At 42.2% G+C, this 18,128-nt stretch overlaps 1 protein-coding gene across 1 annotated transcript in view; it reads left to right on the top strand.

Annotated features, from left to right (window-relative positions):
* Positions 1–18,128, top strand: part of LOC111949683 (protein IWS1 homolog) — a 46,564-nt gene that overhangs the window by 12,924 nt on the left and 15,512 nt on the right. Inside the window, exons 6-12 of the mRNA XM_070433920.1 lie at positions 4–526; positions 5,533–5,595; positions 5,832–6,033; positions 7,749–7,806; positions 9,555–9,670; positions 9,779–9,929; positions 10,013–10,095. Of these exons, the coding sequence (XP_070290021.1) occupies positions 4–526; positions 5,533–5,595; positions 5,832–6,033; positions 7,749–7,806; positions 9,555–9,670; positions 9,779–9,929; positions 10,013–10,095 (1,196 nt within the window). The remainder of the gene's footprint in view (positions 1–3; positions 527–5,532; positions 5,596–5,831; positions 6,034–7,748; positions 7,807–9,554; positions 9,671–9,778; positions 9,930–10,012; positions 10,096–18,128) is intronic.

Raw genomic sequence — 18,128 nt, 5'->3', positions numbered from 1 at the left:
GAGGATTCCCCGCCCAAACGCGGAGGCAGCACCTCCGACATGGAGGATTCCCCGCCCAAACGCGTAGCCATCACCTCCGACATGGCGGAGTCCCCGCCCAAACGCGGAGCCATCACCTCCGACATGGCGGAGTCCCCGCCCAAACGCAGAGGCAGCACCTCCGACATGGAGGAGTCCCCGCCCAAACGCAGAGGCAGTACCTCCGACATGGAGGAGAAAGAAACCAAACGGGATGCAGCCGGGAGCGACTCTGAGAACGAGAACCGGCCCCCATCCCCAGCCCGGAGCAGACACTCGACTGCACGCAGTGACTCTGAGATTGAGGCACCCAAACACAAAGCGCAGATAGAGTCTGATGGAGAGGAGGGCGGTGAGAATAAAGGGAAGTGGAAGGCTGTAATCCACTCCGACAGTGAGGATGAGGTGGAGGCTCGGCCAGTGAAAGCAGCTGCAGGCAGTGACCAGGAGAAGGAGAGTCCCGCAAAACAGGTGGTGGAAGTTAGTGAGGATGACGACGAGATGCCAAGTAGGTGCAATTTACATCAGTTGACTCTTGATAAGTGCACAATCTACTGATCCCTATTCAAAAATATTTTCTATTCACTTGCTCTAGATATCGACATGCTCTGGTTTAGTACACACATTCATACTACAACAGTTCCATGTTATTGTTTATACCAGTGGTTCCCAAACTTTTTATAGTCCCGTACACCTTCCAACATTCAACCTCCAGCTGCGTACCAGGGTCAGCGCACTCTCAAATGTTGTTTTTTGCCATCATTGTAAGCTTGCCAAACACACACAGTATACGATACATTAATTAAACATGAGAATTAGTTTTTCTCACAACCCGGCTCGTGGGAAGTGACAAAGAGCCCTTATAGGACCAGGGCACAAATAATAATATAATAATAATCAATATTTTTGCTCTTTATTTAGGATTCTTACATATAAAACCTTATTTGTTCAAGAAAAAATGTTAATAGCCACAGGTAAATGAGAAGGGTGTGCACATAACTCTGCAATGTTGTATTGGAGAGTCTGTCTTAAATCATTTCCCACACACAGTCTGTGCCTGTATTTAGTTTTCATGCTAGTGAGGGCCGAGAATATACTCTCACATAGGTACGTGGTTTAACCTGTCTAGGACTGGGGTTCCGCTAGCGCCAACAGCCAATAAAAATGCAGGGCGCCAAATACAAATCTCATAAATCTAATTTCTCAAACATACAAGTATTAGGCACCATTTTAAAGATACAATTCTTGTTAATCCAGCCACAGTGTCTGATTTAAAAAATGCTTTACAGCGAAAGCTCCACAAATGATTGTTAGGTCACCACCAAGTCACAAATGAATCCAGCCATTTTTCCCGCCAAAGAGAGGGTTCACAAAAAGCACAAATAGAGATAAAATGAATCACTAACCTTTGATGATCTTCATCAGATGACACTCATAGGACTTCATGTTACACAATACATGTATGTTTTGTTCGGTAAAGTTCATATTTATATCCAAAAATCGTATTTTACATTGGTGTGTTAGATTCAGTAGTTCCAAAACATGCAGTGATATTGCAGAGAGCCACAAGAATTCACAGGAATACTCATAATAAATGTTGATGAAAATACAGCTATTATAAATGAAACTTTAGATACACTTCTCCTTAATGCAACCGCTGTCAGATTTCAAAAAAACTTTAATAACCGCCATGTTGGGTTGTCAACATTATTCATAAATAGTATAATAAATATTCACTTACCTTTTGATCTTCATCAGAATGCACTCCCAGGAATCGCAGTTCCACAATAAATGCTTGTTTTGTTTTGATAATGTCCATCATTTATGTCCCATTTATGTCCAGTATCTTCTTTTGTTAGGACGTTTGGTAAACAATCCAAAAGCGCCATCTGGTCCATTCGGAAGAAACTTTCAAAAAAATATATTACAGGTCGAAGAAACTTGTCAAACTAAGTATAGAATCAATCTTTAGGGTGTTTTTATCATAAATGTTCAATATTGTTCCAACCGGAGAATTCTATTGTCTGTAGAAAAGCACTGGGACGAGAGAAACCTCAAGTGAAAGCGCGTGACTGAGAACGAGGCTGTAGGCAGACCCCTTACTCAAACATCTCCCATCCGGCCCCCCTTCACATGAGAAGCCTGAAACCACGTTCTAAAAACGGTTGACATCTAGTGGAAGCATTAGKAAGTGAGAAAATACCCATATCCCAAAGTGTATTTGATTGGGGTGAGTTCAAAAACTACAAACCTCAGATTTTCCACTTCCTGTTTGGATTTTTTCTCAGGTTTTTGCCTGCCACATGAGTTCTGTTATACTCACAGACATGATTCAAACAGTTTTAGAAACTTCAGAGTGTTTTCTAYCCAATACTAATAATAATGCATATATTAGGATCTGGGGCTGAGTAGGAGGCAGTTCACTCTGGGCATGCTATTCAACCAAAAGTGAAAATGCTGCCCCCTATCCCAAACAAGTTTTAAAGGGCATCAGTGTCTTAACARCACGTTTTGCCAAGGCAGGATACTCKGAGCACAGCCCTATCCAGAAATCTGGCAGTGGCTTCTGATTTAAATTCAATTTTCACAAAACCGCTTGTTGCAATTTTGATGAGGCTCTCTTGTTCAGATGTCGGTAAGTGGCAGGGCATGGGCATGAAAGGGAGGGCATGAAAGGGATAACAAATCCAGTTGTATTTGTCGTCCGTTTCGGGAGAGTGAAATCAAATTTTATTAGTCACATGTGCCGAATACAACAGGTGTAGACCTTACAGTGAAATGCTTACTTACGAGCCCTTAACCAACAATGCAGTTTCGAAACAATACAGATAGCAGGCAATATTAACCAGGTGAAATTGTGTCATTTCTCTTGCGTTCATTGCACGCAGAGTCAGGGTATATGCAACAGTTTGGGCCGCCTGGCTCTCTTGCGAACTAATTTGCCAGAATTTACGTAATTATGACAAACATTGAGGTTGTGCAATAACAGGATATTTAGACTCGTGAATGCCACCCGTTAGAAAAATACGTAACGAATAAACGTTTTGTTTTCGAGGTGATAGTTTCCGGATTAGTCAAAGGTATATGGTTTAGAGAGAAATAGTCGACGCATTATAATTCCTGTAATAACTTGCGCTGAACTTGAAAGGGTTCCTTCGTTATTTACCGTTCATGTCTTCCATAGAAAATCTTGATCTACTTCAAATAAGGTCTGTGTTTCACGGGAGCAGACTGACACAGGACCATGCAGACAACTCTGCTTTCTGCACTACAACCTAAAACTTAACGGGATATTGAAGACCCATGAAAGCTGTGGTTTTGTTTAACATATTTGAGACTAAATTGATTTTATTATTTAATTAATTAAAATAAAAGGTTCATTGTTCATTCAGTATTGTTGCATTGTCATTATTACAAAAAGGTGTGGTGTGTAGATAATATAATATATATTATATCACTGCTCAAAAAAATAAAGGAACACTAAATAACACATCCTAAATCTGAATGAATGAAATACTTATTAAATACTTTTCTTTACATAGTTGAATGTGCTGACAACAAAATCACACAAAATGATCATATGGAAATCAAATTATCAACCCATGGATTCTGGATTTGGATCACACTCAAAATTAAAGTGGAAAACCACACTACAGGCTGATCCAACTTTGATGTAATGTCTTAAACAAAAGTCAATCAATAAGGGCTAGAGTGTTGTGCTCCACGTGCCTGTATGACCTCCCTACAACGCCTGGGCATGCTCCTGATGAGTGGCGGCTGGTCTCCTGAGGGATCTCCTCCCAGACCTGGACTAAAGCATCCGCCAACTCCTGGACAGTCTGTGGTGCAACGTGGCGTTGGTGGATGGAGCCGAGACATGATGTCCCCAGATGTGCTCAATTGGATTCATGTCTGGGGAACGGCGGCCCGTCCATAGCATCATGCCTTCCTCTTGCAGGAACTGCTGACACACTCCAGCCACATGATCTAGCATTGTCTTGCATAGGAGGAACCCAGCCAACCGCACCAGCATATGGTCTCACAAGGGGTCTGAGGATCTCATCTCGTACCTAATGGCAGTCAGGCTACCTCTGGCGAGCACATGGAGGGCTGTGCCCCCAAAGAAATGCCACCCCACACCATGACTGATCCACCGCCAAACCGGTCATGCTGGAGGATGTTGCAGGCAACAGAACGTTCTCCACGGCGTCTCCAGACTGTCACGTCTGTCACGTGCTCAGTTGAACCTGCTTCATCTGTAGAGAGCACAGGCGCAGTGGCGAATTTGCCAATCTTGGTGTTCTCTGGCAAATGCCAAACGCCTGCACGGTGTTGGGCTGTAAGCACAACCCCCACCTGTGGACGTCGGGCCCTCATACCACCCTCATGGAGTCTGTTTCTGACCGTTTGAGCAGACACATGCACATTTGTGCCTGCTCTACTGGAGGTTTTTTGCAGGGCTCTGCAGTTCTCCTCCTTGCACAAAGGCGGAGGTAGCGGTCCTGCTGCTGGGTTGTTTCCCTCCTACGGCCTCCTCCACATCTCCTGATGTACTGGCCTGTCTCCTGGTAGCGCCTCCATGCTCTGGACACTACGCTGACAGACACAGCAAACCTTCTGCCACAGCTCGCATGATGTGCCACTCCTGGATGAGCTGCACTACCTGAGCCACTTGTGTGTGGTTTAGACTCCGTCTCATGCTACCACTAGAGTGAAAGCACCGCCAGCATTCAAAAGTGACCAAAACATCAGCCAGGAAGCATAGGAACTGAGAAGTGGTCTGTGTCACCACCTGCAGAACCACTCCTTTATTGGGGGTGTCTTGCTAATTGCCTATAATTTCCACCTGTTGCTATTCCATTTGCACAACAGCTTGTGAAATTTTATTGTAAATCAGTGTTGCTTCCTAAGTGGACAGTTTGATTTCACAGAAGTGTGATTGACTTGGAGTACATTGTGTGTTATGTTCCTTTATTTTTTTGAGCAGTGTATATAAAAATACATATTATTATTTTAATCGGCCGATTAATCGGTATCGGCCTTTTTTGTCCTCCAATAATCGGTATCCTGGTGTTGAAAAATCATAATCGGTCGACTCTAGTACAGACATTGTAATTTATTCCCTGGCCTCATCCTGCATGCCTCCCTGCGCATTCTAAGGCAGATGAGCAGACCCTGGCATCTTTCTTTTTTTCTCTTTTTTTTTATCCAGTAGAAAGGCCTCTTTCGGTGCTCCTAATTCTAGACTTTGACCTTAATTGCCTACCGTCTGTAAGCTGTTAGTGTCTTAACAACCGTTCCACAGGTGCATGTTCATTAATTATGGTTCATTGAACAAGCATGGGAAACAGTGTTTAAACCATTTACAATGAAGATCKGTGAAGTTATTTGGATTTTTACGAATTATCTTTGAAAGACAGGTCGTGAAAAAGGGACGTTTCTTTTTCTGCTGAGTTTAACTCCATCTATCTGTCGGTATGTTAATGTGATTTTGATATCTATATACTGTTACAGTGAAGAGGAAGAAAGCCATCCTGTCAGACAGTGAAGGTGAGGAGGAGAAGGCTGACGAACCAGGTAATATGACAGACCGGTAGCTGGGCATGTGCAGTTGGGTGGCTCTAGTCAAAAGTAATGTACTGTATGGGGAATAGGTTGCCATTTATGAGGCACACCTTATCTTGAAATCTATGATGGCTAGCTAGTGTGGTGATATAAGGCTGCATCTTAAATTACCCGCTATTTCCTACATAGTGTACACTACACTGGTAGTGATGGTAATGATGATAATGATGGTGACTTCTCTTCCTCAGTGGTGAAGAAGAGCCGCGCTGTGTCTGACGATGACAGCTCCGACAGTGACGCAGGCTCAGAGGCGCACGACAAAACCATGGCCAAACTGCGGGAACTGGGCTCAGAAAGCGAAGACGAGGATGATGGACAGAAGGTGGAAGGAGGGAAGAAGGACGAGAAAACACTGTTTGGTAGCGACAGCGATTCAGGCGACGAGGAAGAGTAAGTATTCTGATCCCCCTCTCCCCCACACACACTCCTTTTTAGTTATGATTTTCCTTACACAAATGACAATTTGTTGTTTACTTTCGTTTTTATGCGCTTTGAGATTCTTACTGTAAGGAAAGTAGTAGTAGTATTTTCTTTGTGGAACTTGACATAAATCCAATCAAATGCTTCGTAAACAACAGGTATAGACTAACAGTGAAATGGTTACTTATGGGTCCCTTTCCAACAATACAGAGTTACAGATAGATTGCAAAAAATGATATTAAAATAGTGACACAAGGAATAAATACTTAGTGAATAACAATGAGTAAAAATAACAGTTACAAGTACTGAGTCAATGTGCTGGGGTATGAAGTAGCTCTGTACAGTGYATTTGGAAAGTATTCAGACCACTTGACATTTTCCACATTTTGTAACGTTACAGCCTCTAAAATGGATGAACGTTTTTTCCCCCTCATCAATCTACACACAATGCCCCATAATGACAAAGCAAAACGTTTTTTTATTTTTTATAAATAAAACTGAAATATCACATTTACATAACTATTCAGACCCTTTACTCAGTACTTTGTTGAAGCACCTTTGGCAGCGATTACAGACTWGAGGCTTCCTGGGTATGACGCTACAAGCTTGGCACAACTCTATTTGAGGAGTTTCTCCCATTCTTCTCTGCAAATCCTCTCAAGCTCTGTCAGGTTGGATGGGGAGCATCGCTGTACAGCTATTTTTTAGGTCTCCAGAGATGTTCGAACAGGTTCAAGTCCTGGCTCTGGCTGGGCCACTCAAGGACTGAGACTTGTACCCAAGCCACTCCTGTGTAGTCTTGGCTGTGTGCTTAAGGTCGTTGTCCTATTGGAAGGTGAACCTTCGCCCCAATCTGAGGTCCTGAGCGCTCCAGAGCAGGTTTTCATCAAGGATCTCACTGTACTTTGCKCCGTTCATCTTTCCCTCGATCCTGACTAGTCCCCCAGTCCCTGCCGCTGAAAAACATCCCCACTGATTGGTGGAGTGCTGCAGAGATGGTTGTCCTTCGGGGAGGTTCTCCCAWCTCTGCAGAGGAACTCTGGAGCTCTATCAGAGTGACTATCGGGTTCTTGGTCACCTCCCTGACCAAGACCCGTCTCCCTCGATTGCTCAGTTTGGCCGGGCGGCCAGCTCTAGGAAGAGTCTTGGTGGTTCCAAACTTCTTCAATTTAATAATGATGGAGGCCACTGTGTTCTTGAGGACCTTCAATGCTGCAGACATTTTTTGGTRYCCTTCCTCAGATCTGTGACACAATCCTGTCTCGGGGCTCTACGGACAATTATTTCKACCTYRTGGCTTGGTTTTTGCTCTTACATCCACTGTCAACTGTGGGACCTTATATAGACAGGTGTGCCTTTCCAAATCATGTCCAATAAATTGAATTTACCACCGGTRGACACCAATCAAGTTGTGAAAACACCTCAAGGATGATCAATGGAAACAGGATGCACCTGAACTCAATTTCGAGTCTCATAGCAAAGGGTCTGAATACTGTTTTTGCTTTGTCATTATGGGATATTGTGTGTAGAATGATGAGGGAAAAATGTATTTAATCCATTTTAGAATAAGGCTGTAATGTAACAAAATGTGGAAAAAGTGAAGGGGTCTGAATACTTCCCGAATGCACTGTATGTACTGAAAGGATGTGTGTGTTGTAGTTAGTATGGTATGCTCTCTCGTATAGGAAAATGATTGCAGACATTTTTGGTGACTCTGGCGATGAAGAGGGGGAAGAGTTTACGGTGAGTTGTACAAATCAAATTTTATTCGACACATGCTTCGTGAACAACAGTGAAATGCTTACTTACGGTATCTTCCCAACAATGCAGAGAGAAAGAAAATGGAGAAATAATAGCAAAGTAATAATACATACAGTGAGTAACRATAACTTGGCTATATACACGGGGTACCAGTACCAAGTCGAGGTAGATACAGTGCCTAAAGAAAGTAGTCAAACTCCTTGACTTTTTCCACTTTTTGTTGTTACAAAATGGGATTAAAATTGATAGATTTTCTTTTTTATCTACACAGAATACTCTGACAAAGTGAAAGAAATTTATGGATTTTTTTTTTTATATTGAGAAATAAAACACAAATATACAGTATCTTGATTAGATACATGTCAGAATCACCTTTGGCAGGGATTAAAGCTGAGTCTTTTGGGTAAGTCTCTTAGAGCTTTGCACACCTGGATTGTACAATATATTTMTTTTTAGCTCTTATTGTTGATCATTGTTAGACAGCCATTTTCAAGTCTTACCATAGATTTTCAAGCCCATTAAAGTCAAAACTGTAACTATACCACTCAGGRACATTAGTCATCTTGGTAAGCAACTCCAGTGTATATTTGGCCTTGTGTTTTAGRTTATTGACCTGCTGAAAGGTGAATTTGTCTCCCAGTGTCTGTTGGAAAGCAGACTGAACCAGTTTTTCTTTTGTGGGATTTTGCCTGTGCTTAGCTCTATTACGTTTCTTTTCATCCCCCCAAAAAACTCCCTAGTCCTTGCCGATGAAGAGCATACCCATAACATGATGCAGCCACCACCATGCTTGAAAGTATGAAGATTGGTACTCAGTGATGATGTTAGATTTGCCCCAAAAATAATGCTTTGTATTCAGGACAAAAAGTGCAAACAAATTTTGGAATATTTTTATTCTGTACAGGCTTCCTTTTCACTCTGTCATTTAGGTTAGTGTTGTGGAGTAACTACAATGTTGTTGATCCATCCTCAATTTTATTCCCATCCCMGCCATTAAACTCTTTGTAGTGACTGGGTGTATTGATACACCATCCAAAGCATAATTTATAACTGACATGCACTGTCAACTGTGGGACCTTTYYATATAGACAGGTGTGCCTTTCCAAATCCAATTCATAGAATTTASCACAGGTGGACACCAATCAAGTTGTAGAAACATCTCAAGCATGATCAACGGAAAAAGGATGCACCTGAGTAAAAAGGGTCTGAATATTTATGTTAATAAATGTGCAAAAAAGTGTATTAAAAATAACTGTTTTKGCTTTGTCATTATGGGGTATTGTGTGTAGATTGMGTTTTATTTTAATCCATTTTAGAATAAGGCTGTAACGTAACAAAATGTGAWGTGGTCTGAATACTTTCCCGAATGCACTAAGTTTGGTTGAAGATTGGAGCAAGCCCATTTAAAAACACTTAGAATTAATTTGTTGCCAGCCTGGGGTCATGCACTCCCATAAAACGTATTTACCCTAGAACCTTTATTATTCAGTAACATCAAATACCGCCATAACGTCAAATTTGAAAAACACAGTGAAAAGGTCAAACTACCATATCCCGTCCTTTTCAGATCTGTGAACACCAAGGGTCGGTTTCCCAATCATAGATCAAGCTTAATGAGTCTGGGAAACCGCCCCCAAAGGTTTAGGGACTCTCGGGAATTGTCTAGACACCGAAACTATACCGCATCTGATTCCTGTTCCCTACGGCTGATGTTGTTTCTGCACCAATAGGGTTTCAATCAGGAGGATCTGGAGGGGGATAAGAGCCAATCTCAGGCCTCTGCAAAGAAAACAATGGCAGATGACTCTGATTCTGATGAGGGCGTGGACAGGGGTGGTGGCCAAGAGTGAGTAATCTCATGTATCTCTGTCAATGTTTTCAATCAGTCGATTTTCCACTTGCCACTATACTTTCATTCTATAGTGGAGGCATGGCTGACTCTGTTTCTATTCAGCACCAGTTTCATGTCGGACTTTGACGTGATGCTGGCTCGTAAGAAGGCCCAGAGCGGGAAGCGACGACGGAACCGCGATGGGGGAACGTTCATCAGTGATGCTGATGACGTGGTCAGCGCTATGATCACCAAGATGACAGAAGCTGCAGAGGTGAGGTTCTGGCCCCAAAATGTGTGTTCTGTCATAGGTCTTCACAATACTGGTGTGGGTGTACCATTCTATGTGATTTACAGGAGGACAGAACACTGAACGCTCAGAAGAAGCCAGCGTTAAAAAAGCTGACCCTCCTCCCCACTGTAGTTATGCACCTGAAAAAGTGAGTCCATCCATGGCTCTCGATACTACCACAAGCCTAGTCTATAGACACTGAGTGTAGAGAACATTAGGAACACCTGCTCTTTCTATGACAGACTGACCAGGTGAAAGCTATGATCCCTTATGGATGTCACTTGTTAAGTCCTCTTCAATCTGTAGATCAGGGGTTCTTAAACTTTTTCAGCCTGGAACCCAAATGAGAAAATCTCATTTCCTGGGACCCAAGCTTAGGAACGTATGAAACTATACGTAAATATTGGTACATTTCAATGCCCTTATGCCTAAAACAAATGCAATATAGACCAAAATCTAATAACAATTAAATTAAATGGCCATATCAATAGCTAATCATGTTTATTTTCCCCCATTTAAAAACTCTTACATATCTGTCTAGGTTGGAGCTGTTGCTGTTAAAATTCAATAACTAATTTTCATTCTSAACTGGAACAAACTGATTGATCACATCACACAGATGCATAACAGAACTGACACGCAGGCTTTTTGATAGTGCAACCCTAAGTATATGATCAGACTTACTGTACATCTTACTGTAGAAATTATTGTTGAAAACAAGTCTAGGTTGGAACCTTTGCTGTTAAAATAGAAGTCATCATTTTTATGCTGAACTGGAATAAACTGATTGATCCAGGCTGTATCTCATCCAGACGCGATTGGGAGTCCCATAGGCGGCGCACAATTATCCCAGTGTCGACCAGGTTTGGCTGGGGTATGCCGTCATTGTAAATAAGAATTGGTTCTTAACTGACTTGCCTAGTTAAATAAAGGTTCAATTTAAAAAAAACATTCACACAGATGTAGACCAGGAAAGACACACACACACACACACACACACAGTGCTAATGAGAGATGTGTGACTGGTTGAAGTTTTCAACAAGCAGGTCTATTCTGGGATCAGTTTTTGACAGTACAACACTGAGGTCATGCTCAGCATTGAGACTGTTTCTGTACTTGTTTTTTAAGTAATCCAGAGTTGAGAACCCTGACTGACATGGGCATGTGGTGCCAAACTAGACCAGAATATCTATTGCTTTCTCAGGCAGGAGACCGCTTCCTGCTGTAGATGAGAAACCCAGAACTGTGTGTGTGTTTGTCTCAAAGTATCTTGCTTCAATCAGTTTATTCCAATTCAGAATAAAAATGATGACTTGTATTTTAACAGCAAAGGTTCCAACCTAGACTTGTTTTCAACAATAATTTCTACAGTAAGATGTACAGTAGGCCTGATAATTTTTCATCTTAATCTGTACTGTTACTTAGGGTTGCACTATCAGTAGCTAGSTAGCTTGCTTTGGCTAACGTTAGCTATTACCTGTGTACAAGGCCAGGGGATTGTTTGAAAGAGAAACTCACATATAACGTTACTACTATGAGATAGTACTCCCTTATTTCTGCTTAACACCTGTTTATAAAATGACAACAATGCCTTGCTAGCTGAYTKACTTTTCTACTGTCGAAGCACTGTTTCCTGAAGCATTCTGCCCTGTTCTGAAATAATTCCYTGGGTATACCGTCACGCTGTGGATGTTTGGTCATGACGTGTCGTTATATGAATTTGTTCGTTTTGATTGACTCATTACTAAGCACTTCCCCGCACAAAACACATTGAGGGAGCTTCTCTTTATTTCTCAAAGTTTTTATGAAAGAGGGAGGAACTCATCAGTGTATTGGCGTTTCATGACGATTGAGCTCAGTCAAAACTTGTKGCTAGCATGAGACCATTTGATGACAGCGGTGAGGGTTGGCGAGTGGGAATGACAAGTCAGTGGCTGACAGCGCATCGTCTGCTGCTGAACGACAGCGCTGCATCGTGTGTYGCGGAGTGATCTTCAAGAAAACTGCGAAGCACACGGGCGTCTCCCTATCGCGCAGCTGCCAAGCTGAGCAGACACCGCAGTTGCACTTGGCCAAATCAATTCCAATAATTCATTAAATAATTATACATTTACTCTTGACACATCGCGACCCACCATAAACATATTTTAAGAAAGGCTGATGTAGTTGAATGGGGAGGAGACGGGTTAAACAATGTTTTTTAAGCCTTGAGACAATTGAGACGGATTGTGTATGTGTGCCATTGAGGTTGAATGGGCAAGACAAAATATTAAAGTGCCTTTGAACGGTGWATGGTATTATGTTCCAGGCGCACCTGTTTGAKTGTGTCAAGAACTGCAATGCTGCTGTGTTTTTCATGCTCAACAGTTTCCCGTTGGTGTCAAGACTAGCCCACCATCCAAAGGACATCCAGCTTTCGACACCTTGTAGAGTCCATTCCCAGAGGAATTGAGGCTGTTCTGAGGGGAAAGGTGTTCCTAATGTTTTGGAAGGTGTTCCTAATGTTTTGTACACTCTCTGTGTGTGTGTGTGTGTGTGTTACAGGAGGTTCGTGGCACCTTTAATTAAGGGAGGATGGGCTCGTGGTAATGGCTGCAGCGGACTGAGTAGAATACTATCAAGTACATCAAAAGTGTAGTTTGATGCCATTCCATTCGCTCCGTTCCAGCCATTATTATGAGCCATCCTCCCCCTCAGCAGCCTCCACYKGTGTGTACAGTACCAGTCAAAAGTTTGGACACACCTACTCATTCAAGGGKTTTTCTTTATTTTCTACATTGTAGAATAATAATGAAGACAAACTATGAAATAACACATATGGAATCATGTACTAACTAAAAAATTGTTTAAAAATCAAAATAGATTTTGTTTTAGATTCTTCAAAGAAGCCTTGATGACAGCTTTGCACACTTGGTATTCTCTCAACCAGCTTCATGAGGAATGCTTCAATATTTTTGAAGGAGTTCCCTCATATGCTGAGCACTTGTTGGCTGCTTTTCTTTCACTCTGTGGTCCAACTCATCCCAAACCATCACAATAGGGTTGAGGTTGGGTGATTGTGGAGGCCAGGTCATCTGATGCAGCACTCCATCACTCTCCTTGGTCAAATAGCCCTTACGCAGTCTGGAGGTGTTTTGGGTCATTGTCCTGTTGACGAACAAATKATATTCTCACTAAGCGCACACCAGATGGGATGGCATGTCGCTGCAGAATGCTGTGGTAGCTATGCTGGTTAAGTGTGCCTTGAATTCTAAATGAGTCACTGAGAGTGTCGCCAGCAAAGCACCATCACACCTYTTCCTCCATGCTTCATGGTGGGAACCACAMGTGCAGRGATCATCCGTTCACCTACTCTGCGTCTCACAAAGACACGGCGGTTGGAACCAAAAATCTCAAATTTGCACTCATTTCCACCAGTCCGATGTCTATTGCTTGTGTTTCTTGACCCAAGCAAGTCTCTTCATCTTATTGGTGTTTCTTTGCAACAAATTGGACCGTGTTAAACTCTAATGAACTTATCCTCTGGAGCAGAAGGTAACGCTGGGTCTTTCTTTCCTGTGTCAGTCCTGATGAGAACCAGTTTCATCATAGCGCTTGGTTTTTAAAAATGTTCTTGCAGAAACTTTCAAAGTTCTTGACATTTTTTCAGAGTACTGACCATCATGTCTTTAAGTAATTATGGACTGTCGTTTCTCTTTGCTTATTTGGACTGATCTTGCCATAATGTGACTTGGTCTTTTACCAAATAGGGTTATCTTCTGTATACCACCCCTACCTTGTCACAACACAACTGATTGGCTCAAAGCATTAAGATGGAAAGAAATTCCACAAATTAACTTTTAACAAGGCACACCTGTTAATTGAAATCCATTCCAGGTGACTACCTCATAAGCTGGTTGAGAGAATGAAAAGTGTGTGTGCAAAGATGTCATCAGGCAAAGGGTGGCTACTTGAAGAATCTCAAATATAAAATACATTTTGACTTGTGTAACACTTTCTTGGTTACTACATGATTCCATATACCTGTTTCATAGTTTTGATGACTTCACTATATTTCTTCAATGTAGAAATAGTAAAAATAAAGAAACCCTTGAATGAGTAGGTGTCCGAACTTTTGACTGGTGGTGTGTGTGTATACACATACAGTGCGTTCGGAAATATTCTAACCCCTTGACTTTTTCCACATTTTGTTACGTTAGAGCCTTATTCTAAATTGATTAAATAGTTTTTTCCCCTCATAAATCTACACACGATACCTCATGATGACAAAGCAAATCAGTTTTTTTTAAATATTTGCAAATGTTTTTCATTTTTTCCATTTTTTTATATAGACCCTTAACTCAGTACTTTGTTGAAGAACCTTTGCAGCGCATACAGCCTAGAGTCTTCTTGGGTATGATGCTACAAGCTTGGCACACCTGTATTTGGGGAGTTTCCCATTCTTCTCTTGCAGATCCTCTCAAGCTCTGTCAGGTTGGATGGGAGCGTCGCGGACAGCTCTTTTCAGATCTCCAGAGATGTTAGATCAGGTTCAAGTCCTGCCTCTGGCTCGGCCACTCAAGGACATTCAGAGACTTGTCCCGAAGCCACACCTGCATTGTTCTTGGCTGTGTTGCTTTAGGGATGTTGTCCTGTAGGAAGGTGAACCTTCGCCCCAGTCTGAGGTCCTGAGTGCTCTGGAGCAGGTTTTCATCAAGGATCTCTCTACTTTGCTCCGTTCATTCTTCCCTCCATCCTGACTAGTCTCCCAGTCCCTGTCGCTGAAAAACATCCCCACAGCATGATGCTGCCACCTCTGCTTCATTGTCGGGATGGTGCCAGGTTTCATCCAGACCTGACCCATGTCATTCAGGCCATAGAGTTAAATCTTGGTTTCATCAGACCAGATAATCTGGTTTCTAATGGTCTGAGAGACTTTAGGTGCCTTTTGGCATACTCCAAGCGTGACATTTTTGTGTACCCTTCCCCCGATCTGTGCATCGACACAATCCTGTCTCGGAGCGCAACGGACAATTCCTTCGACCTCATGGCTTGGTTTTTGCTCTGACCTGCACTGTCAACTGTGGTACCTTATATAGACAGGTGTGTGCCTTTCCAAATCATGTCCAATCAATTGAATTTACCACAGGTGGACTCCAATCAAGTTGTGGAAACAGGATGCACCTGAGCTCAATTTCGAGTCTCATAGCAAAGGGTCTGAATACTTATGTAAATAAGGTAATTCTGTTTTCTATTTCATGTGCAAACATTAAAAAAAAAATTTTTTTAAACGTGCTTTGGCATTATGTGTAGATTGCTGAGATTATTTAATACATTTTTGAATAATGCTGTAATGTAACAAAATGTGGAAAAAGTCAAGGGGTCTGAACACTTTCTGAAGGTAGTGTGTGTGTGTGTTTATATACACTACCGTTCAAAAGTTTGGGGTCACTTAGAAATTTCCTCTTTTTACATTTTTTTTTTTTTAAAGAAAAGCAACAAAATATGTCCATTAAAATAAGTGTTTTCTAATGATCAATTAGCTAATACAAGTTTGTCATTTTAAAAGGCTAACACAACGTGCCATTGGAACACAGGAGTGATGGTTGCTGATAATGGGCCTCTGTACGCCTATGTAAATATTCCATTAAAAAATCTGCCGTTTCCAGCTACAGTAGTCATTTACAACATTAACTATGTCTACACTGTATTTCTGATCAAAAACAAGGACATTTCTAAGTGACCCCAAACTTTTGAACTGTTTGTGTGTGTTTAGATGTGTGTTATTATATATATATGTACACACACACACACACTCTGAGTGTACAAAACAGGGACACCTTCCTAATATTGAGTTCCACCCCCTTTTTTTCCTACGAACAGCTTCAATTCATCGGGTCATGTACTCTATAAGGTTTCGAAAGCATTCCACAGGGAAAGTGCCCATGTTCACTCCAATGCTTCCCACAGTTAAGTTGGCTGGATGTCCTTTGGGTGGTGGACAATTCTTGATACACAAAGGAAATTGTTCAGCTTGAAGACGCCAGCAGCGTGCAGATCTTGACACTTAAACAGGTGTGCCTGCAACTTACTACCATACCCCGTTGAAAGTACTTTAATCTTTTGTCTTGCCCATTCACCCTCTGAGGGTACACATACGCAATCCATGTCTCAAGGCTTTAAAAAAATTGTATCTTTAACCTGTCTCCTCTCCTTCATCTCTACTGATTTTGAAGTGGATTTAACAAGTGACATCAATGAGGGATAATAGATTCACCTGGTCAGTCTGTCATGGAAAGAGCAAGTGTTCTTAATGTTTAATGTGTACTTGGTGTGTGTATATGTACCTGTCAAATTTGGACACCATACTCATTTCAGGGTTTTTTCTTATTTTTACTATTTTCTACATTTTAGAATAATGTGACGACATCAACACTATGAAAATAACATATGGAATCATGTAGTAACCAAAAAAAACTTTTGAACAAATCAAAATATATTTGAGATTCTTCAAGTAGCCACACTTTGCCTTGATGACAGCTTTGCACACTTGGCATTCACTCAACCAGCTTCATGAGGAGTCTCCTCGAATGCATTTCAATAACAAGGTGTGCCTTGTTAGAAGTCAATTTGTGGAATGTTTTCCTTCATGCGTTTGAGCCAATCAGTTTTGTTGTGACAAGGTAGGGGATGGTATACAGAAGATAGCCCTATTTGGTAAAAGACCAAGTCTGTATTATGGCAAGAACAGCTCAAATAAGCAGTCCATCATTACTTTAAGACACTGAAGCTCAGTCAATCCGGAATATTTCAAGAACTTTGAAAGTTTCTTCAAGTGCAGTCACAAAAACCATCAGACACTATGATGAAACTGGCTCTCATGAGGACACCACAGGAAAGGAAGACCTAGAGATCAGATCAAATCGAAGTTTATTTGTCACGTGCGCTGAATACAACAGGTGTAGTAGACCTTACAGTGAAATGTTACTTACAGGCTCTAACCAATAGTGCAAAAAAAATAGGTATTAGGTGAACAATAGGTAGGTAAAGAAATAAAACAACAGTAAAAAGACAAGTATATACAGGCAAGTGATCAACCGTCAATGTCTCGAATGTGCAGAACTGTAAACTTTTGAGGATCTCAGGACCCATGCCAGATCTTTTTTGTTTCCTGAGGGGAATAGGCTTTGTCGTGCCCTCTTCACGACTGTCTTGTGTGTGTTTGGACCATTCTAGTTTGTTTGTGTGGACACCAAGGATCTTGAAGCTCTCAACTTGCTCCACTATAGCCCCGTCGATGAGAATGGGGCGTGCTCGGTCCTCCTTTTCCTGTAGTCCACAATCACTCCTTAGTTTGGTTACGTTGAGGGTTAGGTTGTTATCTCGGCACCACCCGGCCAGGTCTCTGACCTCCCTATAGGCTCGCTCGTTGTTGTCGGTGATCAGGCCTACCACTTGTGTCGTCTGCAAAACTTAATGATGTGTGTGGCGTCGTGCCTGGCCATGCAGTCGTGGGTGAACAGGGAGTACAGGTGACTGAGCACGCACCCCTGGAGCTCCAGTGTTGAGGATCAGCGTGGCAGATGTGTTGCTACCTACCCTCACCACCTGGGGGGTGGCCCGTCAGGAAGTCCAGGATCAGTTGCAGAGGGAGGTGTTTAGTCCCAGGATCCTTAGCTTAGTGAGAGCTTTGAGGGTACTATGGTGTTGAACGCTGAGCTGTAGTCAATGAATAGCATTCTCACACATAGTGTCCTTTTGTCCAGGTGGGAAAGGGCAGTGTGGAGTGCAGATAGAGATTGCATATCTGTGGTCTGTTTGAGCGGTATGCAATGAGTGGGTCTAAGGTTTCTGGGATAATTGTGTTGATGTGAGCCATTACCAACCTTTCAAAGCACTTCATGGTACGGACGTGAGTGCTACGGGTCTGTAGTCATTTAGGCAGGTTGCCTTTGTGTTCTTGGGCACAGGGATTATGGTGGTCTGCTTGAAAAATGTTGGTATTACAGACTCAATCAGGCACATGTTGAAAATGTCAGTGAAGACACCTGCCAGTTGGTCAGCACATGCCCGGGGCACACGTCCTGGTAATCCGTTTGCCCCCGCAGCCTTGTGTATGTTGACCTGTTTAAAGGTCTTACTCACGTCGCTACGGAGAGCGTATCAACACGTAGAGAAATGTATGCTTCTCAATCTCTTGCT

Source organism: Salvelinus sp. IW2-2015, linkage group LG22, assembly GCF_002910315.2.
Source record: "Salvelinus sp. IW2-2015 linkage group LG22, ASM291031v2, whole genome shotgun sequence".
Classification (NCBI taxonomy): domain Eukaryota; kingdom Metazoa; phylum Chordata; class Actinopteri; order Salmoniformes; family Salmonidae; genus Salvelinus; species Salvelinus sp. IW2-2015.
This window is presented reverse-complemented; position numbering and strand designations above follow the sequence as displayed.